Source organism: Sycon ciliatum, chromosome 2 (genome assembly GCF_964019385.1).
Source record: "Sycon ciliatum chromosome 2, ocSycCili1.1, whole genome shotgun sequence".
Lineage (NCBI taxonomy): Eukaryota > Metazoa > Porifera > Calcarea > Leucosolenida > Sycettidae > Sycon > Sycon ciliatum.
The window spans coordinates 3,153,129-3,178,542 of NC_088644.1; the positions used below are offsets into that span (position 1 = coordinate 3,153,129).

At 48.1% G+C, this 25,414-nt stretch overlaps 3 protein-coding genes across 3 annotated transcripts; 2 read left to right on the forward strand and 1 right to left on the reverse strand.

Moving 5' to 3' along the window:
• Positions 1-34: 34 nt before the first annotated feature.
• Positions 35-3,757, forward strand: LOC135808262 (hypoxia up-regulated protein 1-like). The gene has a single exon (XM_065321429.1). It carries the CDS (start codon positions 154-156, stop codon positions 3,085-3,087), a length of 2,934 nt encoding a protein of 977 aa, XP_065177501.1. The 5' UTR covers positions 35-153; the 3' UTR covers positions 3,088-3,757.
• Positions 3,758-4,568: 811 nt separating this feature from the next.
• On the reverse strand, positions 4,569-9,737 carry LOC135808264 (uncharacterized). The gene is made up of 4 exons (XM_065321431.1): positions 9,581-9,737; positions 6,076-6,219; positions 5,700-5,859; positions 4,569-5,076 (listed from the first exon to the last, which is right to left on the reverse strand). Exons 1-4 carry the CDS (start codon positions 9,585-9,587, stop codon positions 5,001-5,003), a joined length of 387 nt encoding a protein of 128 aa, XP_065177503.1. The 5' UTR covers positions 9,588-9,737; the 3' UTR covers positions 4,569-5,000.
• A 510-nt stretch (positions 9,738-10,247) lies between these two features.
• LOC135808265 (sulfotransferase 1C2-like) lies at positions 10,248-25,157 on the forward strand. The gene is made up of 7 exons (XM_065321432.1): positions 10,248-10,480; positions 13,601-13,769; positions 20,545-20,701; positions 21,770-21,945; positions 22,780-22,868; positions 23,171-23,353; positions 24,670-25,157. Exons 1-7 carry the CDS (start codon positions 10,436-10,438, stop codon positions 24,838-24,840), a joined length of 990 nt encoding a protein of 329 aa, XP_065177504.1. The 5' UTR covers positions 10,248-10,435; the 3' UTR covers positions 24,841-25,157.
• The last annotated feature ends 257 nt before the right edge of the window (positions 25,158-25,414 follow it).

Consider the following 25,414-nt stretch of genomic DNA (forward strand, 5'->3'; position numbering starts at 1 on the left):
ACGTGGCATAAGCACAGAAAACAACGACACGTGTGCATGCAGAAAACACGTCAACTGAAGTAAAACTTTCTTCTTTCTTCGGAGCTTTGTCTAGCATCTTTTCATTGGTTCCAGAATACTTTTTGGGCTGTTTGCCTGTTTCGAGAGAAAGCGATGGCTCGGGGGAGCATTGCCGCGTTGGCGGTGCTTGTTTTGACCGTAGCCAGTGTGAGCCATGTGGATAGCGCTGCTGTGATGGCCGTGGATTTTGGCAGTGAGTTTATCAAGGTGGCCATTGTGAAACCCGGAGTGCCTATGGAAATTGCTCTGAACAAGGAGTCCCGACGGAAAACACCGAACATTGTGTCCATGAGAGATGGAGAGCGTCTGTTTGGAGATCCTGCCATGAACACAGGGATTCGCTTTCCCAAGTTTGCCTTCAGATACCTTCTACACATTCTGGGACAGAAGTTCGATAGTGCTGCTGTGAGACAGTTCAGTGAACGCTTTCCCCACTACAAGCTGGCAGAGAATGCAGAACGTGGCACAGCATGCATTGAATACAGCGACACGGAGACTTACTGTGTGGAGGAACTGGTAGCTATGATGCTCAATAACTCCCGCGAGACGGCGTCGACTTATGCTGAGCACCCGATCAAGGACGCAGTGATTGCTGTTCCGCCATTCTTTACCCAGGCACAGCGCAATGCCATGATGTATGCTGCCGAGCTGGTTGGCCTCAAAGTCCTGCAGTTGCTCAACTCCAACACTGGTGTTGCATTGAACTACGGCGTGTTCCGCCGCCAGACCTTCAATGACACTGAGCAGAACCTCATGTTCTTTGACATGGGTGCGACAAGTACTGTTGCAACCATTGTCTCATACCAGACTGTAAAGATCAAGGAGCTAGGCTTTACTGAGACTGTTCCTCAGCTCACTGTCCGCTCCGTCGGCTTTGATCGTACTCTCGGTGGTTTGGAAATGGACTTGCGTCTCCGCGACCATCTTGCTACCGTCTTCGACTCTCAGAAGAAGACGTCAGAGAGTGTACGTACATCTCCTCGCGCCATGGCCAAGTTGCTGAAGGAGGCAAATCGTGTCAAGCAAGTACTGAGTGCCAACACAGATCACATGGCCCAGATTGAGGGACTTCTTCCTGACATTGACTTCCGTGCCAAAGTGTCAAGAGAGGAGTTTGAGAAGATGTGCGAGGATGTTTTCGCCAGAGTGCAAGCACCTGTTGAGCAGGCACTAAAGGCTGCTGAAATGGATGCATCCGATCTTGAGCAGGTCATTATTGTTGGTGGCGGCTCTCGTGTGCCCAAAGTTCAACAACTCCTTATGGAGGTTGCCAAGAAGACCGAGTTGGGCAAGTCTGTGAACAGTGATGAGGCAGCTGCTCTTGGTGCATCATACTCTGCCGCTGGCCTGAGCAAGGCTTTCCGCATCAAGAAGTTTGGCGTGAAGGACATCAGCTTCTTTCCCATGGAAGTGGCATTTGATCGTCAGACTGATGAAGGTAATGTCAAGCATGTACGCCGCGTGCTCTACAACCGCCATAACGTCATGCCACAGAAGAAGATCATGACCTTCAACAAGTTCAGTGACGACTTTGAGTTCACCCTGGACTATAGCGATCTCTCTCACCTCAGCAAGCAGCAGGTGGTAGAGCATGGTCCTCTGAACATCACACATGTGTCGGTGTCTGGCGTCGGTGATATATTCGCCAAGCATAATGCTGACAACATTGAGCCGAAAGGTGTGAAGGCTCACTTCAACCTGGATACTGGCGGAGTTCTAACCCTGGACCACATCGAAGCACTGTTTGAAAAGGCCCCACAGCCTGAGAATGACACGGATGAAGCATCCGCCTTCTCTGATATTGTCGGAGGAATTTCCAGCTTCTTTTCTGGCTCAGAGAAAGAGGAGGGCAAACAGACTGAGGACAAAGCCCAACCAGAGAAGGATGGAGAAAAGGAGAAGACAGATGAGATCAAAGGTGAAGAGACAAAGAAAGAGTCATCTGATGCGCCAAAGTCAGAGACCAACGAGACAGTTAACGCTACATCCTCCGCCAACTCTACCGCAGCCAACTCCACTGCAAGCAATGCAACTGAGGCAAAGAAGAAGCCCCCGCAGCCTGTGATGATCAAGGAGCTACTCAACTTCACTGTGACCCGCAAGGATTTCGTACCCTTCTCAAACGAGACTGTAACGGCAACCAAGGCACGTCTCCAAGAGATGGCTGACAGGGATCTGGAGAAAGTGCTTCTCGAGGCATCCAAGAACGCTCTAGAGGCGTACATATTTGATATGCAAGATAAGATGTATTCTGAGGAGTATACCGAGGCATCTGAGGAAGAGGAGCGTGCCAACGTCACCACTGCATTATCTGCGGCTTCTGACTGGCTGTATGAGGAAGGCGAAGATGCTACTCGTAAGATCTATGACGAGAAGCTGGCTGATCTGAAGAAGACTGCTCGCCCGATTGTGCGACGTGTGAAGGAGCATGTCAATCGCCCACTGTTGGTCCGTCAGCTGCGCAGCTCAATCAATTCTTCGCGCTACTTCATTGTGCCGGCACTGAACTTCACCAAGCCTATGCCCGGTTATGTGGACAGTCTCTACACAAAGGTCGAAGTGGACGCTTTGATCACGTTGACTAATGAGACGGAAGCATGGCTCAATGAAACAGAAGCCAAGCAGAATGAGACCAAGAAGTCCGAAGACCCAGTCTTGCTGAGCAGTGATCTGAAGGACAAAACCAACAACCTCGACCGGGAGATGTACTACCTCGGAAACAAAGCCAAGTATTTTGTACCCACCAAGAAGAAGGTCAATGCAACAAGCAAGGCAGCAAAGGCCAAGAATGCAACAGTGAATGGCACCACCAGTGACGATGCCAACAGCACATCTGAAGAGCCGCCAACCACCGAGGCCACGCCAGAGGACAGTGAAGAGTTTGAGTTTGTGCCTCCGACCGTGGAGCCTACTGAAGCGCCGAAGAAGAGGGCGAAGCGAAAGTCCGAGAAGCCAGCAGATGCACAAGAGGAGACTCTTGCATTGCCAGATGGTGATGAACCCACCGATGAGCATCAAGAGCTGTAAATATGTGAACAAAGACCATCACTTCTCTCTGGTATGTTATGCTATGCTATATTGCGCAGCTGGCTATGTTCGTCATCAATGCGCTGCGCGTGTTTTTGAATTGCTCTGTAATTGCATGTGTGCTGTTGCTGTATTTTTTGGGCAGTCGGCGGTAGAACTGTTCCCATTTCCATTTCCAGGTGCTTGGATGCTTGAGATGCTGACAGGTGAATGTAATAACGACGATGCCGAACTAGCCACGTGTGTAGGTTTGAAGCTCTAGCTAGGCGTTTTTCATGGCGGCACTGCTGTTCTTCTTCTTGAATGTGCTTTGCTTGTTTGCCGCCCACTCTTCCGCTGACCGCCTGCCGCTACTGCTACTTGTCTGTACTATTCTGCTGGTCATGGTATCTACAGAGCTCGTTTTGCTCATTCATTTGCAGTTTTTTGTTCTCCTCCCAACGCTCGCCACCAGCACTTTGCTTGGTTTGATGCACAGCGTTACTTTGCGAATTCAGCTGATATCACTTTATTATTTATTGCCCATGGAGCCTGTTCTGCTGTTTTATATGATATGCCTCCAGTGACCGATTGATATTGATAGCTAGTTTCCTATGTCGGTGCCTTTTCTTTAGCACTGCCGCCCGTTTCTTTTGCTGCTACATGTACATTGAAGAGACGGTAAATTCAACACACCACCACAAGTCCTGCACCACGGTCATAGATGCTGCAGTAATAGCATACTAAGCTGTGGGGTTATGTACTTTTGAAAGGATTGTACTTGTAAAGAAATAACCAAGATGGGCCTGGCATGAAATTCATTGTCCATGCAGACTCAGGGCTATACTTTGCCACACAGCTGCAGCTGGCTTTGCCCTACTGTACATGCATGTACAGTGTACTATTGTAGTGCTGTGGGATATGTTTGATGCGGTAACATAACAGTGCAAGGGAATATGATATTTCAGGATTGCCTCGAAAGTCTCTTGTTGTAGCTTGATCACACGGCAACATTGAGTGACTGTGTGGTCCACAGTGCACTGCATGTACATGTGCAATCCTGGCCACAGAAATCCAACCTCATGAATATAACATTGCCGGGGGGGCGGGCGGGCGGCTACTTGGTCCTAGGCCCTAGCTCCATTCTGCACACTCGAGCTCAGCGCTTCTTTATTCATGAGGTCGGATTTTTCTGGCCAGAACATGCATAGCTGTAACAGCACATGACATGTAACCACCAAGTGGCCGCACGAGGTGACTGCTACAGCAACGTGCATGTATTTCTGGATTAGCGCACGCTGAGCACGACACAAGTCCTGTGTCCTTATTGAAGCCAGATCCAGTTGTAATGGTATGCCTTGAGTTTTCAATTTTGTTCTGATGATCACTTTACAGTAAAGGAAAGGTGAGTGCATGCAGCATCCTCCACCAAATCACAGACCGAGTCCAGTATGAGATAACTTGGCCTGTTGTGACTGTGCAAGGTCAAGTAGGTCAGGATGTGATACGAGTACACCGTCTCTTCCGGACACATATGCATCCTACTCGTACATGACACACTGCAGAATGGTACCGTTTATACTCTTAGCGTTAGATCTATACTTTTCAGAAGAGGAGATTATCGTGAAGGTGGTATCCGAGGTAAATACTCTCTAAAATTGACAATGATGTTCTCTATTAGACCAGGCTGCTTGTCATTCGACAAGGGCCTACAACAGTCACGCAGCATACTGTGCTGAAAGAAACTACATATAAGATAGTAAGTCACTCACTAAAACAATTCACTACGGAGAAATGGGCTAAAATATATTCAAGGAGCTGATCGCAAGAAGCAATATCAATAACCTCCATGGGTCTTGGCAATGCAGAAGTCCACAGCTTTGGAGTACGAAGTGAGCGGGATAGCTATTCATCAGGCTGTTATCATGCACACTCTACTTGAGGTCAGTGTTGAAGATGTCCGTGTATAGGTACCACTTGCCTTCCACCTTTTTCCAGATCACCACGTATCTACAGCAGGAAGGCAAATGACATGAGAACATCGTAGAATTGATCTGACAAATGAGTGAAACGACACTCAATTATGATCACTACGGGCATATCATTATAATATTTTTCATCTATCACTCAACATGGGAATTTTGACGAACAATACCGTTATGAGCAGGTCCCAAGAACATCTACGGCTGCCGTTTCTCCGTAACATCTGAGTGTCAGTCGGAGGCAATGTGTATCAATGCTAGCAGCAAGAGTATAAGAAGCTGCGGAGAGTGTGCAGCTACCCTTTTTATGGGGTCCGTGGGCGGCAAAACTCACATCACGTGGTGAAGTTTTCCCATTGTACGTTCCCAGCCCGCTTTTAACAACCAGGCGAGTAGCACTTCCTAACAGAAACCTGCATGGCTAATGCGAGTCATCAGCACGATCATCACGGGAAGATGTCTCAGTGGACTGCGCACACGCTGCCCTTCGTTGTACGTACTGTAGTACTGCAATTCGTACTTGGAACACGGGATGCGAGTTTTCATCGTCGGAGACCCCACACGTACTCTTGGGAGATTGTTGACTCTTGCTAGGTGTGGTTTGTGAAAAGTAACCCACGAGCAATGATACAGTCATCAAACATTACTTACTTTCCCCTGTCTGCTTCAGTGCCATCCTCCTTAAAGAAGATGTACTGACTGCGCTCGTAAGCCATTTCGAAGTTGGCATCGAGCTCTCCGACTTCAGCAACAGTCAACTGCACTTTCTTTGCACCGCCGTTGTACGCTGACGAAAAGACAGCCTTAACACCTGCAGTTTACGTGAGGAGTGAAGAAGAAATACAGCATACACTGTAAACTGTCTGTTGATCCCCGAGCTGCAGAGCCTCGGAGTCACGCGGCTCAATGTCAAAGACCGAGGTTAGAACATAGCATCACCACCGACCTCATAGTGGTCCGGCAGACCTGGCAGCACTAGTCATCATTCAGCATTGTCAGTTAGCTCTGTCGGCACAACACCACCTACCCTCTCTGCCGATTAGTGTGGCACTTCCGGTCGGCATGAGCTTGCAGTCCTCCGTGTAGAGCATCGAAAGACCATCAAAATCTCCGCCATCAAAGCAGCGCATAAAGTTGACATTTGCCGCCTCGATTTCTGCCTTCAGATTTCCTGGACAGTATGATAGCAGCGGAAGGAAGAGGCTGGATTCACAACAGCTTGCACAAGTTATAGACATGTTGATATTTTCTCACTTTATTTAAATCAATCAACAGTGTATGTCACGTGACTGTAGTCATGCAGATAGCCAATCACCTGGCAGTTAGAGAACATGAAGTGTTTATTTATTTATTTACTTGAAAAAGCACATAACCACCAGGAAAGCTGACAAAGAAAAAAGAGTAAGAAAAGACAGATAAAAAGAGAGCTGAGAGAGAGAGAGAGAGAGAGAGAGAGAGAGAGTTGGGGTACGGTTAGGGGAGGACGAGACATTGAATGGTGGTCGCCACAGTCACAGATAGTAGCAGTGCTGGTGAGGCTACAGGCACTCCACTGACCATTAGGTCTTAGTATCGCCATGCCGGTAACGCACCAAGAGACAAAAACGGAAGAAAATCTGAAGCGCAATACATGAATGGTAATTACAATATAGGTAATAGGGAGAGTGGTGACCAAGAGAGGACAGTATAGACCGTTAGTATGGGGTGCTTCAATGCACATCCCCAAACCGAGAGGTGCGATCTGGAAAGAACAGTGAGACGATCAACATGATGGGCTTCAAAGCACGTCCCAAGACCATGGCTGGTCTGAGATGTGTTTGTTGACACCTTTTTTTAAAGCTGTGAGTGGAGAGTGATTGGCCAGACGGGGAAAGACGTCCTCGGGGAGGCTGTTCCACAATTCAAGGAAACAGTACGGGAAGGAACGTCGAAGGTAATCGGGACTGGTGCCGGGGTGGTGTTTAAGAGCTGTTCCCGGTGCTGGCGCTGAGCATAATGCTGCTGGCGGGTTCGAACAGTATCGGCCCGTGGTTTTGGGGGAGGGCGCATGCGTGTCAGACGGGGTGGGCCCTTGCAGTTCACTACCTTGTAGAGATAGGACAGCCCTGCGACCGTCCGTCTCGCCCGCAGACTCTGGAGGACGGTGGTGGGTCCAATCATCTGCATGGCCTTGCGCTGTGCTGTGTCCAACTTCCCAAGGTGGGTCTGGGCAGCACCAAGCCAGGCTAGTGGGGCATACTCAAGTATGGGCCTTACAAAGCCCTTATAGACGGTTAGGCGTCCAGCAGCGTCCAGGATGGGGGCTGCCTTCCGCATGAAATGGAGGCGTTGATGTGCGCGCACAGAAAGCTGGTGGAGGTGGGCGCTGAAGTTGAGCTTCTCGTCGAACACCACCCCAAGGAGCTTCAACTGGCTGCTGACAGGAACAGGGGTGCCAAGGAATTGGACAGTGGGGAAGTCTGGAGGGGCCAGCTTCCTGGTCACGGACATCAGCTGTGACTTAGAGGGCTCAAAGGTAACCCTCCAAGTACTTCCCCAGGCTTCCAGCTGGTTTACGGCTGTCTGAAGTGCAGCTGCGGCGGCCTCTGTGGTCTGTCCAGGCATGACAGACGTGTATAACGTAGTATCATCAGCATACACGGCAATGGAGACGCTGGCAGGTAGCTGATCTTCGGCGTCGTTTATGTATACTAGAAACAATGTGGGCCCTAGGATGCTGCCCTGAGGGACGCCTGACCGGATGGTAGAGGGGGTAGAGGTCTGTCCCCCAACAACAGCTTGCAGCTTCCGGTTCTGGAGGTACGATGTTAACCAGGCCAGCAGTTGCCCACCAATGCCGTTCCCTGGAACAGACCTGCTCCCGAGTCTTGCAACTGATACCAATTATTACACCAGGACCTTGAGTACAGTACTAGTATGTCTGTACTCGTGCCCATCAAAAACCCGCTGGTATCCTTCACCGGGGTCTAGCTAGCTTAGTGACCCGGTACAAATCAGTATCCATTCAATTTTGGCTACATACTAGTACCAGTTACTGCAGCGTCAATGTGTTTCTCCCAGCTCAATACGCACATGCATGGTGTGTGCGCAGTACTGGAAGTTTACACTGGAGATCAGCAACCAGCGGCTTTAGCTCTCATTGGCAATAATAGTAATTACTCACTGTTTCAGTGCAGAAAATCCTATGCTGCAGTGACACAGTGGCTACCGTGCCAAGTTCCTCAGATACTGAGATAGGTGCTAAGCATAATCATACCACCAATAGGAGACTCGGTCATGGAAAACATGACCTGTCCTAAATCACTAAAAGTAAAGTCGAGTGCACCCAATCAACTAAGACTCCATTACACTAAGTATAACAGAAGACGTTTCTAGTTGCTGAAATACGATATGCACTGAATGAACATGAACCTCGCCAGATTTTCGTGGATGTTTGAGCAACACAGCTGCCCATAGGTCTGCTTTCTCTTCCTCTCTAGCTGGTGTGATCAATGCCATTGGGCTGTCCCTCCAGGAAATCGCGATTCCACGGATGCAACAAATTTCGCGATTCGGCCCAAACCCGCGATTTTCAGCAAAATTTGCGATTTCCCGCGTTTTCTGTTGTTTTCTGCACTATATCTCACATTATTATGCACTTTTCACGCAGTTCTTTCCATGATCCTGTAGGTTATTTGCATAGTACGACTCCCGAGTAGATATACGATGCAACAAATTTCGTGATTTGGCCCAAATTCGCAATTTTCTGCAAATATAATTCCGCGAATTCCTGGCAAGTTCTGCATCATTCCGCACTTTTCGTCGCATTTTTTGTTACTTTCTGCCGTAATTTCTTGCGCAAGTTTCGAGAGTTTTTTCCGCAAATTCCCGCAGGGACAGATTGGGGTCATACTGTCTGTTCTCTGTGCTTTGTTTGACCTTAGCTCCTGGCATCATGCGGTATGCTCCGCTTCGGTGCACCTCAATGCCTCACAAGTATTTCATGTAATACCGCATTTGTCCAGCTGGCTCCGATTTAGGTTCCTCTGGGGTCAGTTTCGCTGAGCCAGCTTTGCATAGTGTAGCTTTTTGGTTGTTGGAACGAAAGAGACGGTTTTGCTTCTCGTGAAAATACAGTCTTCTGCGCTAGTGTGTGCGCGTGTCGAAGGCCAGGCCAGACTAGAACAGAACACTAACCTGACCATGACTATTTTTCTTCGCCCACGCACCTTTCGAGGCTTCAGGGCAAGTGGCTACTTGGTACCATGCTCATGCACATCGCCAGGGAACCGAAGCCCTGGTACCGTTAGTGGTACATGACGTACCATGGTATACTAATTACTAGTATTTATAACCTTGAAAACGCAACACCGTATTAAAGTGCACGCCATTTCAACGTTTGGGTGGAGAAGTGAACCTCATCTCAACTCTTTCGAAATGAGTCAAGTCACAGTCAATATTGCTGGCTACAATACAACAGCTATCCGGCTGCTAGCTATCAAAGCACAATGCACAAGTCGGTCGCCACAAAGTGTGCGCTAGTACTCGCTTACCTGCCATTCTTCAGTTTTGTTGTGACGAAGGGGGGTAGGCTGGGGTCTGATAATCTCTTCTCACTGGGATCTGGGTTTCCTCAGCCGTTTGAACGCTACAAGACTTTCAGATTCGCCCAACAGCAGTCTACATTGTAGTGACTGAGGACGTCGCGGATTATTTTCTCTACATCGATGTCATGTCAAGAAACTTTCCCCATCACCATGATCACGTCAGATCAAGCTCACTGTCATGATCGATCGACAAGCTACAGGCTACAGCTCATGAATACAGAGTCAGTACAGTCAGACCTCGCTTTATCCGGTCCTCGTTTATCCGGCTGGGCTCCCTCGCCATCCGGAAGAAAAAAAGCTGGTTACATATTTCTAGCATACGTGATGCATCCAACATAAACGGTGCACCGGTGTTGAAACGGATGTGTGCGGTTAAGCGAGGTCTGATTGTAGTAGACTCAGACAGTCAGACTCATATCAGTCAGAATCAGAGATGAGAATCTGATGTCCATTCCTGCCTGGTCAAGGCACAGCAGCTGGCACCATCCCTCAGCTAGCTCCTTTCACTTCAGTGTTACCAGATCACCGGGCAGTGCACCAGGTGCAGTGGTGCATGCTACATGTATACACCGGATGATGAAATCCGGCTATCGCGGGCGGTTCCTGTTTTGTATTCTTTTCACTTTCAGGACACCGATCGATGACTGTGACTCAGCTGTGACAGAAAAAGGTTGCATTCAATGCCAACGTCGTTCAGGCAAATAACATAGTTGAAACGTGTGCCAGACTGAAGGCTTCGAGCCGATACTATTATCTTTCCGTCACTGAGTTTGTTGTCAGCGGGTTTGCATAATTGAAACCATGGCCGTCGCAAACTCCTACGTGATTTTGAACGGGAAAGTTGAGGTACAGTACATTATCATTAATTTTTGTGTTTATCATGGATTTATTCCCAATACTACTGCCAGACTGGCAATAGCTTAGGCCGCTAAATCGAGGGAGTCTCGAAATAGTCGCAGAGACTTGAGCGGACTCAAATCATGAGAAGTCAAAAGCCGTGACTACGAGTCTGGGGTTACCGGTTGGATAGATCGGAAGTGACATTGCCAGCGAGTACCTGTCAATTCGATCATTATGATTGTTTCCATTTCTGAGGTGCAATTATTTTACTTGTTTGGAAGAGGCCAGTCGAGTGACTTGTGCTGGTCATTTGTCTTCCTAGGTAGAATGAGAATTTTACAGTCTACTAAAAGTAAATAATTGTATACTACTGTATTACTACAAACAAGTGTCCACACCCCCTATTGAGCTCTGTTTTCCAAGCTACGGGTGCCCTCCACGGCACACTGCTTCCACACAGAGATACCAGTAAGGATCCTTGAAGTTGAGGTTGCCAACTTCAACTTCAAGTTCAAAGTTGGACTTGAAAATTCCCCACGGTTTAGTACACAAACCAGGGAGTCGTAAGTACGACTCCCTCACACGTACACACACACGTACACACACATACACACGTACACACACACATACACACACCACAATTTCACATGTCGTACGGTAGATTCAAAGCATTGCCTTCATTCAAAGTAGGGGTGAAAGTTGGCACTGAGATCCCGAGTTCGAGTACTCCGATTTTCTCCGATCGAATATTCGAGTATTCGAGTATTCTTGATGTCCTAAAAATCGCACACCAACCGCCTCAAAAATCACATGATACAACCCTGATTGAACCGATTGGCAGTTCTTTTCTCGGGTGTATTGGTTGGTGGGTCATTTGGGCTCTCTCTACTCGTGTACAAATGTTCACCACACACTCTGCACCTCAATATCTCTGTGCTGACTGCTGCTCTGAAAGCACCATACACAACCTTCCGAAATCATCAAGAAAATCTTTCTTGGAAGCTGGAAAGCATATAAACAGATCAATATGATGTATTGGCTGAGCTGATTCCCAGCCTTCTGTGGCTTACAGTCGAGCATGGCTTACTACTGAAGTGAATATATCAAAACAATATGGCTGAAATCTGAAAATGGGGGTGCGACTTTTAATCAAGTGCGATGTCTAATCGCGGAAATACGATATGCAGCCGCTCTGCACCTGGGGTTTGGCGTGGTACACTCCCCACATTATGTACCCACCATGCTCGATTGTAAGCCACACCCCGGCTTTCTGCCGTTCAATTTTAGTATAAAAAGTAGGGCTCAAACGGTCACGGTTTTACCCCTAACGGTTAACTGCTAAGCTAACGGTCGGTTTAACGGTTATAACCTATAAGCCACGGCAATCCTGCGGACTCTTTTTTAACCGTATATTTGACTATACTCATTCAAAAAATGTACCCTTTTCAGCACAACGCACACATGTACATTCTCTTGCATGCTCATTCATACATACTCTCACACCAAGAGACCAGATATGACCGAGTTGACAGCCCAGAAATTGCTTCACGCGTGCGACAGCCTGCGAAAATGCATACTTTGCAATGACCTGATACTTGAAAAATTGACTGAAAAGTTACTGCGTAGCCGTTATCTTTATCGGTTAACCGTTAATTCTTCCTAACCGGTCTGCAACCGGTTAATCGGACTAACCGTTTGAGCCCTAATAAAAAGGTGCAACTTATACCCGGGGAAATACGGTACTCATGGGGTTATGAGCTCTTGCAGACTGAGTTGTAGAGTTTGCCCAGGGGATTCTACTGCTGTACCATTAGACATGATGCCGGCAAGTCAGTGAGGCAGGTATTGAGAAGATGTCTACCACTTTCAGCACTCACCGAGTGAATAGAGAGCAAGTCATGATGCTTGGTAGTCACAACTCATCCACAAGGTGCCTGGCAGACCGAGGTGCTCGTGACTTTCAGGAAGGACAAAAATGTTACGAGTTATGATCAACTGTCCACTATCCTCTTTGGACTTTTCCTAACCTGAGCCTTCCAAGTTGGAAGGTTGTTGGTTTGCGCCCTGTAGATGTGTTGGAGCTAGGCGTCAGGTCGTTGATTGTCTCAGTACAGTCAGACCTCGCTTAACCGCACACATCCGTTTCCACAAAACATATCCGGATAGGCGAGGGAACCGGATAGTCAAACACACAATCATACTGTATGTATGCCTGACATATGCTGTAAATCGGTAACCAACGATTTTCTTCCAGATGGCGAGGGATCCGGATAAAAGAGGACAGGATAAGCGAGGTCTGACTGTACTCCTCTCAGTTGTGTGCCCTATTGTCATGCATGCTGACTGTATATGATCTGATCTGGGTACCTTGGTGGACAGTTGGTCATAACTTGTAACATGATGTCCTTCCTTTTCTTTTATAAGTGTTCGCCTCATGCTTCTTCCCCCCCCCGGAACAAATTTCAAAAATTGAAGCCAATTGCAAGCATTTCTGAGCATTTGGTGCCATTTCAGTGTAACTACAATGAAAGACTTTTTGATTCTGCAACAAACCAAGAAGACGCTACGATCGAGGACAAGGGTTCTTCATTATCCTCCCCCCGGAAAAAATTTCAAGAAATGAAGCCAATTGCAAGCCTTTTCAGGCATTTGGTGCCATTTCAGTGCAACTGCAATGGAAGACTTTTTGATTCTGCAATAAACCAAGATCGGGGACAGGGATTTGCCATGTTTGCGCTTTTGCGCTGAGCTTCGATCATAGCGCTTTGTTGCAGTGTGCTCCAAAACAAAATACCGGCCAAAAAGTGGGGCAGCCTCAGCTGCCCCGGCTGTGACGGCCTTGCTTCCCCTTCCCAACCCCCATGCCCCCACCCCACACACCCTCAGTTGTTTATCTGTGGCTGCTGCATGCTGTTGTTCTCAGCCTTATCCCTCATGTGCACACGAGTCACTGATGAATTCTGGAGAGAAACTGGGACATGTGTGTCCGAATGAATCTGGGCCCGTATTGACAGTGGTGATGGACTGGTTATTCAAGTTTCTGGTCATTGCTGGATTCTTGTCTGTAGCTAGATAATCTAGCACACAGACCACTATCAATGCTGTGTATATCGTGTGCCACTGCAGGGCTGTAAGAGTAAGACAAGCTGGTCACCAGGGGACCCGCTACCATGGACAGCAAACATCTGTCAGGGAGTTCCCTTCAACATAGCCATCAAGTACGAGCGGTGCAAGGAGATCCCTGATTTTAAGACAAAGGCGGATGACGTCTTCATTGTGACTTATCCAAAGTCTGGTGGGTTCAGCAGTTTTGTAGAGTTTTGTAGAGTTTTGTAGAGTTTTGTACTGGACATGACTTTCTGCCAGATAGCACATGTACATGTACAGTTCTTCTGGGCCACTTTTAAACTGAGTCTGACCACTAGCCATGGCATGGAGAATAGTCTGACCACTAGCCATGGCATGGAGAATAGTCTGACCACTAGCCATGGCATGGAGAATAGTCTGACCACTAGCCATGGCATGGAGAATAGTCTGACCACTAGCCATGGCATGGAGAATAGTCTGACCACTAGCCATGGCATGGAGAATAGTCTGACCACTAGCCATGGCATGGAGAATAGTCTGACCACTAGCCATGGCATGGAGAATAGTCTGACCACTAGCCATGGCATGGAGAATAGTCTGACCACTAGCCATGGCATGGAGAATAGTCTGACCACTAGCCATGGCATGGAGAATAGTCTGACCACTAGCCATGGCATGGAGAATAGTCTGACCACTAGCCATGGCATGGAGAATAGTCTGACCACTAGCCATGGCATGGAGAATAGTCTGACCACTAGCCATGGCATGGAGAATAGTCTGACCACTAGCCATGGCATGGAGAATAGTCTGACCACTAGCCATGGCATGGAGAATAGTCTGACCACTAGCCATGGCATGGAGAATAGTCTGACCACTAGCCATGGCATGGAGAATAGTCTGACCACTAGCCATGGCATGGAGAATAGTCTGACCACTAGCCATGGCATGGAGAATAGTCTGACCACTAGCCATGGCATGGAGAATAGTCTGACCACTAGCCATGGCATGGAGAATAGTCTGACCACTAGCCATGGCATGGAGAATAGTCTGACCACTAGCCATGGCATGGAGAATAGTCTGACCACTAGCCATGGCATGGAGAATAGTCTGACCACTAGCCATGGCATGGAGAATAGTCTGACCACTAGCCATGGCATGGAGAATAGTCTGACCACTAGCCATGGCATGGAGAATAGTCTGACCACTAGCCATGGCATGGAGAATAGTCTGACCACTAGCCATGGCATGGAGAATAGTCTGACCACTAGCCATGGCATGGAGAATAGTCTGACCACTAGCCATGGCATGGAGAATAGTCTGACCACTAGCCATGGCATGGAGAATAGTCTGACCACTAGCCATGGCATGGAGAATAGTCTGACCACTAGCCATGGCATGGAGAATAGTCTGACCACTAGCCATGGCATGGAGAATAGTCTGACCACTAGCCATGGCATGGAGAATAGTCTGACCACTAGCCATGGCATGGAGAATAGTCTGACCACTAGCCATGGCATGGAGAATAGTCTGACCACTAGCCATGGCATGGAGAATAGTCTGACCACTAGCCATGGCATGGAGAATAGTCTGACCACTAGCCATGGCATGGAGAATAGTCTGACCACTAGCCATGGCATGGAGAATAGTCTGACCACTAGCCATGGCATGGAGAATAGTCTGACCACTAGCCATGGCATGGAGAATAGTCTGACCACTAGCCATGGCATGGAGAATAGTCTGACCACTAGCCATGGCATGGAGAATAGTCTGACCACTAGCCATGGCATGGAGAATAGTCTGACCACTAGCCATGGCATGGAGAATAGTCTGACCACTAGCCATGGCATGGAGAATAGTCTGACCACTAGCCATGGCATGGAGAATAGTCTGACCACTAGCCATGGCATGGAGAATAGTCTGACCACTAGCCATGGCATGGAGAATAGTCTGACCACTAGCCATGGCATGGAGAATAGTCTGACCACTAGCCATGGCATGGAGAATAGTCTGACCACTAGCCATGGCATGGAGAATAGTCTGACCACTAGCCATGGCATGGAGAATAGTCTGACCACTAGCCATGGCATGGAGAATAGTCTGACCACTAGCCATGGCATGGAGAATAGTCTGACCACTAGCCATGGCATGGAGAATAGTCTGACCACTAGCCATGGCATGGAGAATAGTCTGACCACTAGCCATGGCATGGAGAATAGTCTGACCACTAGCCATGGCATGGAGAATAGTCTGACCACTAGCCATGGCATGGAGAATAGTCTGACCACTAGCCATGGCATGGAGAATAGTCTGACCACTAGCCATGGCATGGAGAATAGTCTGACCACTAGCCATGGCATGGAGAATAGTCTGACCACTAGCCATGGCATGGAGAATAGTCTGACCACTAGCCATGGCATGGAGAATAGTCTGACCACTAGCCATGGCATGGAGAATAGTCTGACCACTAGCCATGGCATGGAGAATAGTCTGACCACTAGCCATGGCATGGAGAATAGTCTGACCACTAGCCATGGCATGGAGAATAGTCTGACCACTAGCCATGGCATGGAGAATAGTCTGACCACTAGCCATGGCATGGAGAATAGTCTGACCACTAGCCATGGCATGGAGAATAGTCTGACCACTAGCCATGGCATGGAGAATAGTCTGACCACTAGCCATGGCATGGAGAATAGTCTGACCACTAGCCATGGCATGGAGAATAGTCTGACCACTAGCCATGGCATGGAGAATAGTCTGACCACTAGCCATGGCATGGAGAATAGTCTGACCACTAGCCATGGCATGGAGAATAGTCTGACCACTAGCCATGGCATGGAGAATAGTCTGACCACTAGCCATGGCATGGAGAATAGTCTGACCACTAGCCATGGCATGGAGAATAGTCTGACCACTAGCCATGGCATGGAGAATAGTCTGACCACTAGCCATGGCATGGAGAATAGTCTGACCACTAGCCATGGCATGGAGAATAGTCTGACCACTAGCCATGGCATGGAGAATAGTCTGACCACTAGCCATGGCATGGAGAATAGTCTGACCACTAGCCATGGCATGGAGAATAGTCTGACCACTAGCCATGGCATGGAGAATAGTCTGACCACTAGCCATGGCATGGAGAATAGTCTGACCACTAGCCATGGCATGGAGAATAGTCTGACCACTAGCCATGGCATGGAGAATAGTCTGACCACTAGCCATGGCATGGAGAATAGTCTGACCACTAGCCATGGCATGGAGAATAGTCTGACCACTAGCCATGGCATGGAGAATAGTCTGACCACTAGCCATGGCATGGAGAATAGTCTGACCACTAGCCATGGCATGGAGAATAGTCTGACCACTAGCCATGGCATGGAGAATAGTCTGACCACTAGCCATGGCATGGAGAATAGTCTGACCACTAGCCATGGCATGGAGAATAGTCTGACCACTAGCCATGGCATGGAGAATAGTCTGACCACTAGCCATGGCATGGAGAATAGTCTGACCACTAGCCATGGCATGGAGAATAGTCTGACCACTAGCCATGGCATGGAGAATAGTCTGACCACTAGCCATGGCATGGAGAATAGTCTGACCACTAGCCATGGCATGGAGAATAGTCTGACCACTAGCCATGGCATGGAGAATAGTCTGACCACTAGCCATGGCATGGAGAATAGTCTGACCACTAGCCATGGCATGGAGAATAGTCTGACCACTAGCCATGGCATGGAGAATAGTCTGACCACTAGCCATGGCATGGAGAATAGTCTGACCACTAGCCATGGCATGGAGAATAGTCTGACCACTAGCCATGGCATGGAGAATAGTCTGACCACTAGCCATGGCATGGAGAATAGTCTGACCACTAGCCATGGCATGGAGAATAGTCTGACCACTAGCCATGGCATGGAGAATAGTCTGACCACTAGCCATGGCATGGAGAATAGTCTGACCACTAGCCATGGCATGGAGAATAGTCTGACCACTAGCCATGGCATGGAGAATAGTCTGACCACTAGCCATGGCATGGAGAATAGTCTGACCACTAGCCATGGCATGGAGAATAGTCTGACCACTAGCCATGGCATGGAGAATAGTCTGACCACTAGCCATGGCATGGAGAATAGTCTGACCACTAGCCATGGCATGGAGAATAGTCTGACCACTAGCCATGGCATGGAGAATAGTCTGACCACTAGCCATGGCATGGAGAATAGTCTGACCACTAGCCATGGCATGGAGAATAGTCTGACCACTAGCCATGGCATGGAGAATAGTCTGACCACTAGCCATGGCATGGAGAATAGTCTGACCACTAGCCATGGCATGGAGAATAGTCTGACCACTAGCCATGGCATGGAGAATAGTCTGACCACTAGCCATGGCATGGAGAATAGTCTGACCACTAGCCATGGCATGGAGAATAGTCTGACCACTAGCCATGGCATGGAGAATAGTCTGACCACTAGCCATGGCATGGAGAATAGTCTGACCACTAGCCATGGCATGGAGAATAGTCTGACCACTAGCCATGGCATGGAGAATAGTCTGACCACTAGCCATGGCATGGAGAATAGTCTGACCACTAGCCATGGCATGGAGAATAGTCTGACCACTAGCCATGGCATGGAGAATAGTCTGACCACTAGCCATGGCATGGAGAATAGTCTGACCACTAGCCATGGCATGGAGAATAGTCTGACCACTAGCCATGGCATGGAGAATAGTCTGACCACTAGCCATGGCATGGAGAATAGTCTGACCACTAGCCATGGCATGGAGAATAGTCTGACCACTAGCCATGGCATGGAGAATAGTCTGACCACTAGCCATGGCATGGAGAATAGTCTGACCACTAGCCATGGCATGGAGAATAGTCTGACCACTAGCCATGGCATGGAGAATAGTCTGACCACTAGCCATGGCATGGAGAATAGTCTGACCACTAGCCATGGCATGGAGAATAGTCTGACCACTAGCCATGGCATGGAGAATAGTCTGACCACTAGCCATGGCATGGAGAATAGTCTGACCACTAGCCATGGCATGGAGAATAGTCTGACCACTAGCCATGGCATGGAGAATAGTCTGACCACTAGCCATGGCATGGAGAATAGTCTGACCACTAGCCATGGCATGGAGAATAGTCTGACCACTAGCCATGGCATGGAGAATAGTCTGACCACTAGCCATGGCATGGAGAATAGTCTGACCACTAGCCATGGCATGGAGAATAGTCTGACCACTAGCCATGGCATGGAGAATAGTCTGACCACTAGCCATGGCATGGAGAATAGTCTGACCACTAGCCATGGCATGGAGAATAGTCTGACCACTAGCCATGGCATGGAGAATAGTCTGACCACTAGCCATGGCATGGAGAATAGTCTGACCACTAGCCATGGCATGGAGAATAGTCTGACCACTAGCCATGGCATGGAGAATAGTCTGACCACTAGCCATGGCATGGAGAATAGTCTGACCACTAGCCATGGCATGGAGAATAGTCTGACCACTAGCCATGGCATGGAGAATAGTCTGACCACTAGCCATGGCATGGAGAATAGTCTGACCACTAGCCATGGCATGGAGAATAGTCTGACCACTAGCCATGGCATGGAGAATAGTCTGACCACTAGCCATGGCATGGAGAATAGTCTGACCACTAGCCATGGCATGGAGAATAGTCTGACCACTAGCCATGGCATGGAGAATAGTCTGACCACTAGCCATGGCATGGAGAATAGTCTGACCACTAGCCATGGCATGGAGAATAGTCTGACCACTAGCCATGGCATGGAGAATAGTCTGACCACTAGCCATGGCATGGAGAATAGTCTGACCACTAGCCATGGCATGGAGAATAGTCTGACCACTAGCCATGGCATGGAGAATAGTCTGACCACTAGCCATGGCATGGAGAATAGTCTGACCACTAGCCATGGCATGGAGAATAGTCTGACCACTAGCCATGGCATGGAGAATAGTCTGACCACTAGCCATGGCATGGAGAATAGTCTGACCACTAGCCATGGCATGGAGAATAGTCTGACCACTAGCCATGGCATGGAGAATAGTCTGACCACTAGCCATGGCATGGAGAATAGTCTGACCACTAGCCATGGCATGGAGAATTTGCTACAACACACTCAGTCTACCGTGATTAGCACACCAGGCTTCTCTCTGTGCAATCTTACTTTTCTTCTCCATCCTACTCTGAGCGGCACAATCATCGGCAAGTTTGCAAATTCACTCTCGTTAGGAGGAGTCTGGCAGCTGTTTGCAGTTTGGTCTTTTAATCTACGATTATGGCTATTCCTATAGTTTGCCAATTTTGTTTGTTGGCAAACCTTCTTTTTTCCCTTTCCAGTATTTGTATACTGGTAGCTGTTGGACGACACCCCAAATTGTTTCTTATGCCACATCGGTTACAAGTAACGCTACAACGGATACAAAACAGTAAAAACCGCTTTGCCTTTGTCGCACGACTCACAGCGACAAGAAAAGTCCTTTGGTTGTTCAGCCGGGTTTTGCTATTGCTTTCCCTCCCTGTGTTGTGTGACTGACTGGGACACTCCCAATCACTAATGCTTGCACAACTGATATTATCATAAAAGAAGTTTTTACTTCCATAGCACAATACTACAGTAAAACCTGTAACTAAAGACCATCGTGACTAGCGACCAACCTGGTACTACAGACACAACTTCGCCAGGCACGGACGGTCTCACATTCATAATTATAATGGTTGTGCGGTGCAAACCTCTAACTAAGGACCACCTGCCACTAAAGATCGTTTTCTCAGGCCCCAAGGGGTGGCCGTTAGTCACAGGTTTTACAGTAAATCTCCTCACCATGAGGCTTATCCTTATACGCAACCCTATTGTACATAAACGATTCACCGCAAACCTGTCGATAATAATAATAATAATAATTTTAATAGTCGCATGGCTGATTGATTGTGCTCTGACTAGGCACGACGTGGATGCAGCAGATCGTGAAGTGTCTGCAGACGAAAGGCTATCCTGAAACCGTTGAGAAGACCGTAGGAGAGCTCAATCCTTGGTTTGAGGAAATGGAGCAGAAGGATGCAGATGCCATGACGTCACCACGCATCTTTAAGAGCCACAGGTATGGTTAGTATCAGGGAGTAGTAAAATACAGCTCCCTGGTTGGTATCTAGAGTTACTGGACACTGATAGTGTTCATATTCATGCCGCAGTGATGGGGTGACTTATTAGCCAGTCCATTAGGGTAGATAGTGAGCTGAATATGTGTGTGTGTGTGTGTGTGTGTGTGTGTGTGTGTGTGTGTGTGTGTGTGTGTGTCCCATATGGTGCAAGTGGTATGTGCAGTCGATTTCCAATCGAGAGGTTGCGGGTTCAATTCCCGACGATTATGGCCGCACACGTCTTTCTTCTCTTTCTCATTCTCCTAACTCTTCTTTCATTTTCCTGGGTGGTTACCAACAGCCAGTGCATGCCGAAGTATGTGGTGTGGTGTGTGTAAATAAAAAATAAAGAAAAATAGGGATTCCGGCACTGGCCAGAAAAAAGCCACTTCAATCAGCTGTGCGGTGGATACCAGGCTAAACATTTGTTGCGGTCAATTCATCAGCCTTGCAAGCTGTTGAATGGTGTAATCCCAGCACAAGTTGCTATGTCTAACATAGCTGTTCGCTATCATCGCTTCCGCGATGGGCAGGTTTGAGGTCTGAGGTGTGAGGTGTGTGTGTCCCATGTGGTGCAGTGGTATGTGCAGCGATTTCCAATCGAGAGGTTGCGGGTTTGATTCCCGACGATTATGGTCACGCACGGTTTTCTTCTCTTTCTCAGACTCCTGCTGACTTTTCTACCATTCTCCTGGGTGGTTACCAACAGCCAGTGCATGCCGGAGTATATGGTGTGATGTGTGTGCGGGAAAAATGAAAAAGACCAAAAAATAGGGATTCACTGGCCAGAAAAAGCCACTTCATAGCTGTGTGGTGTAGACCAGGTTGTATAGTGGTGGTCAATTCTTCAGTCTTGCAAGTTGTTGAATGGTGCAATCCCAGCACAAGCTGCTATGGCTTCTGCTGTAGCATCGCTATCATCGCCTCCGGCGATGGACGTCAAAAGGTCCAAAAGGTGCATATCCGTGTGTGTGTGTGCTCTGTTTCTTTCTGCTGTACCGTCACATCACCGTGCTGATCCACCATAGCCCATACCACATGGCAGCGAAGGGCAACACACCGGATAGCAAGTGCAAGTACTTGCACGTCGTACGCAATCCGAAGGACGTGTGTGTGTCGCAGTATTACCACTACAAGGGCTTCTGGGAGTACGAATACACTGGGGAATTCCCAGAGTTCTGTGACCTTTTCATTCATGGCCAAGGTAGGAATGTGAGATTTTAAAGTGGTATTAAAATGGTTTTTTCTTTGAAGTAGAATCATCACTAACGTTAGTCTGGTTTGGCGACCCATTTTGGTCCTCAGCTGCATACACAATGGTCAATTCCACTGACCCACGTGTTGTACAGTGTGGGTTTGTTCTGTCGGCTGTAGCCTATTTCTATGGTTGTGATGATCATGCGCACAGGTGGCTTTAATACTAAATTTAAATTACTGTATAAGTTCAAAATTTCGTTTGGAATTAACTTTCGCTATATTCATTAGGGGGCACGAAATAACTAAAGTTTGTACCAAAGTGAGCAAGCGTTTCGGAGACAGCAGATTTAATATAGCTACAAAGACAACTACAATTACACATACACGTCGACATATATGAAATGCTTACTGTGCAATTACAAGTTGTTTGTACCAAACTAAAGTTTTTCTGAGCGTTCGGGGTGACAGACCTCGAGCAAGAACGAGAATCAGTACGTAACGAACCTGCTGGTGGAGTGATCTAACGAAAGATTTCGTCAACGAAAGTTTGTACTTCTACAGTAGTCACTAGTAGTTAGTCGTGACTGTTTAAGGAAGTAGTTAGTACTGTTTAAGGAAGTAGTTAGTACTGTTTTTAAGGAAGTAGTTAGTACTGTTTAAGGAAGTAGTTAGTACTGTTTAAGGAAGTAGTTAGTACTGTTTAAGGAAGTAGTTAGGCGTGCCTTTGTAGCCTTCTCCGTAATGCATTGCTCCATGCCTGTGACGGCGGAACACCAGAAGGAATAACATTAACGCATGTGCGCATTACGTGTGTTTCTCTTCAACGGTTTTCATCATGCAGTGGAGTGCGGGTCTTGGTTTGATTTCGTTATGTCTTGGTACACGTGCTCGGAAGAGGTGCTTCATATCACCTACGAGGATCTGAAGGCGGTAAGTGCTGGACAATACCGATGTCGTAAGCATTGGTCGTGGAGTGTGTAAAGGCGGCAATGTCGGGTCTGGGTAGCTGGAATACTAGTGCCTACACATCTTGCAAGTCTTGTACGTGGGAAGCCTTTCGGGTACAAGTAGATGGTAGTCAGATCACGGCAGTTACCTATAGTGAGATGAGTTGTAACTGTTGGGCTTGCATTGATGGACTGCATTCGTTCACAAAGTCCAATCCGCCCTGTAGCTACTGCAACGTGCCATACCTTATTCAGCTTTTGTTGTTCATTTTCTGACTGTCCCAGAGGCCTGCCGAGGTGATTCCGAAAGTGGCCAACTTTCTCGGCTTGGAATGCAACGACACCATTGTTGGTCTAACCATAGAGAAGAGCAGCTTCTCCAAGATGAAAACAGATGCAAAGAGCAACATGACGTGGATGAACGATCTACGCCACGCCGGTGCTGTCCCGTTCATGCGTAAAGGAAAGGTAAACATGAGTAACCACTGGTGTGTGATATGGCCGAGAGAATAAAAGAAGAAAGAGGATTTGGGGGGGGGGGGGGGGGAGGGGGAGTGCGAACCCTGCATCTACAAGTTGTAGTCTTGTCTCGGGATGGCAGATATAAGGGGAGCGTATACACCCGCGGACCCTCACTTTGCTGGATATAGCACTGTAAAATGAGAAGTGTGTGACACCATACCCTTTACCAAGGCTTGGGATTCATATCGTATAAGCTTGAGTATGTGAACGTGTATGGCTTGCGATGTCCTGCTATTTTCAAGCGGGGTCACGTGGACGAAGGGGCCGTCCCGCGGCTACTCTCCCTACCACCATCATGAAGGACCTGGCAGGGCACGACATCCCTTTGAAGAATGCCAGCGACCTAGAAGGAGCACGAGCATTTGCTGCAGACAAGTCGAAATGGAGATCAGACATTGTTTATGGATGAGTTTTTGTTGACTGGAGACAGAAGCGGACTTGGCTTAATTTCAGTGTATTCTCATGCATTGTTCTTTGGCCTTTGTACGCGTGCTGTGGTATTATTATTATTATTATTATTATTATTATGTGAACGTGTCAATATCTGACTGGGGTCGTGTTGCTGGTGTAGTGAACGAGGTCGGTCGTGGAGAGCATGCAATGTTGATAGCCTATGTCAGGCGCGTAGCACCGCCGTTGGAGGTGGTCCGGTTGGAGGGGGTCTGGGGGTGTCCCCCGGGAAATTTTTGAAATTAGGGTGCAAAATCCTGCAGTCTGGGCACTTCTGGGCGAGAAAGTGGTCCGGTCAAAGCCGGACCGGCCGGACCGGCTGCTACGCCCCTGTATGTTGCTAAGCACCTGCCCAGGATGACTACACACAAGAGTACATGAAACCCAGAGTGTGCAGCTTGGGGCCTTTTCTGCTATGGGTGTCTGTCACGGCGGAATTCCGTGATTACATCATATTTGGCGCAGATCTGAGGCGGGAAATGGAGTATTGCGTACAACTGAGCTGCAGTTGTGCAGAAAAAGGCCTGCTTGAATCCTGCATTATTCCTGCTTGTACGCACTACGTCACTAAAATGATGTAATCACGGAATTCCGCCGTGACAGCAACCCATCCGAGCTGCACACTCTGGTTTTCATGCACTCTTGCTACACACAGTCACGGCATCTATCATGTAACCATAGTAACACACTCTCTCTTTCTCTCCTCACTCTCTCTCTCTCTCTCTCTCTCCTCACTCTCTCTCTCTCTCTCTCTCTCTCTCTCTCTCTCTCTCTCTCTCTCCTCACTCTCTCCCGTGCACTCTCCGCTTCAGGTGGGCGATTGGCGGGGTCATTTCACTGAGGAGCAAAGCCAGCGCCTCGACGCTGTCTTCCAGGAGAAGAGCAGTGCCGAGATGCGCATAGCTTTCTGGGGCAAGGACATAGCACAGACTCTGGAGGCAGTGCAGGGTGATGCCGATCAGGAGAGTGAGTCGCCAAGTTGAGTGACTACCCGATTTTGGCGAATGCGAATAGTGCCGAGTGCTTGCTGGATTAGCGGCTTCAATGATTTCTCAATCAAGGTGCCTATTTGCCTTGTTTGTAATTTACTTCACTTTCACACAACAGCACTACCATCATTTTCACTTTGTGCCGGTTTTATCAGGATTGTACACTTTGTTCCACTCCGAATTTAGCATGTTCGAAATACTAGAAAATTCTCCAAACCCCCCTACTTTTTACAAACACTAAATTAACTTTCGCTGCTATATCTTGGTTTTCAGCTGGTCCATGATGGCTTTCAAATATCTCTCCAGAGTTACTTGTTGAGCTGCGTATAGGGGTTACGCGAATGACTTCATTGGTTGAGTCCGCGGAACCGCTTACGGGCGCTATGTACATGTATGTAGAGTATTATGGGCAAGGCCCAGTAGCCTGGCTGAGTGGGTTACCGGTAAAAAGGACTGCTGTGATTTGTATACCGGCAATGTTTACCGGGAGGATCGATTGCCTTGCCTTCCCCAGTTTTGCTGAGTACACTAGTAGCATGCATGCATGCATGAATGAGGTTGCATGTTG

Coding starts and splice junctions, on each gene's coding strand:
- LOC135808262 (XM_065321429.1), top strand. CDS start 154: ATGGCTCGGGGGAGCATTGCCGCGTTGGCGGTGCTTGTTTTGACCGTA.
- LOC135808264 (XM_065321431.1), bottom strand. Junction 5,860..6,075: donor CACACTAATCGGCAGAGAGG/GTAGGTGGTGTT, acceptor CGTAAACTGCAG/GTGTTAAGGCTGTCTTTTCG. Junction 5,077..5,699: donor ACTGAAGCAGACAGGGGAAA/GTAAGTAATGTT, acceptor TTCCTGCTGTAG/ATACGTGGTGATCTGGAAAA.
- LOC135808265 (XM_065321432.1), top strand. CDS start 10,436: ATGGCCGTCGCAAACTCCTACGTGATTTTGAACGGGAAAGTTGAG. Junction 10,481..13,600: donor TTTTGAACGGGAAAGTTGAG/GTACAGTACATT, acceptor GTGCCACTGCAG/GGCTGTAAGAGTAAGACAAG. Junction 20,702..21,769: donor CGCATCTTTAAGAGCCACAG/GTATGGTTAGTA, acceptor GATCCACCATAG/CCCATACCACATGGCAGCGA.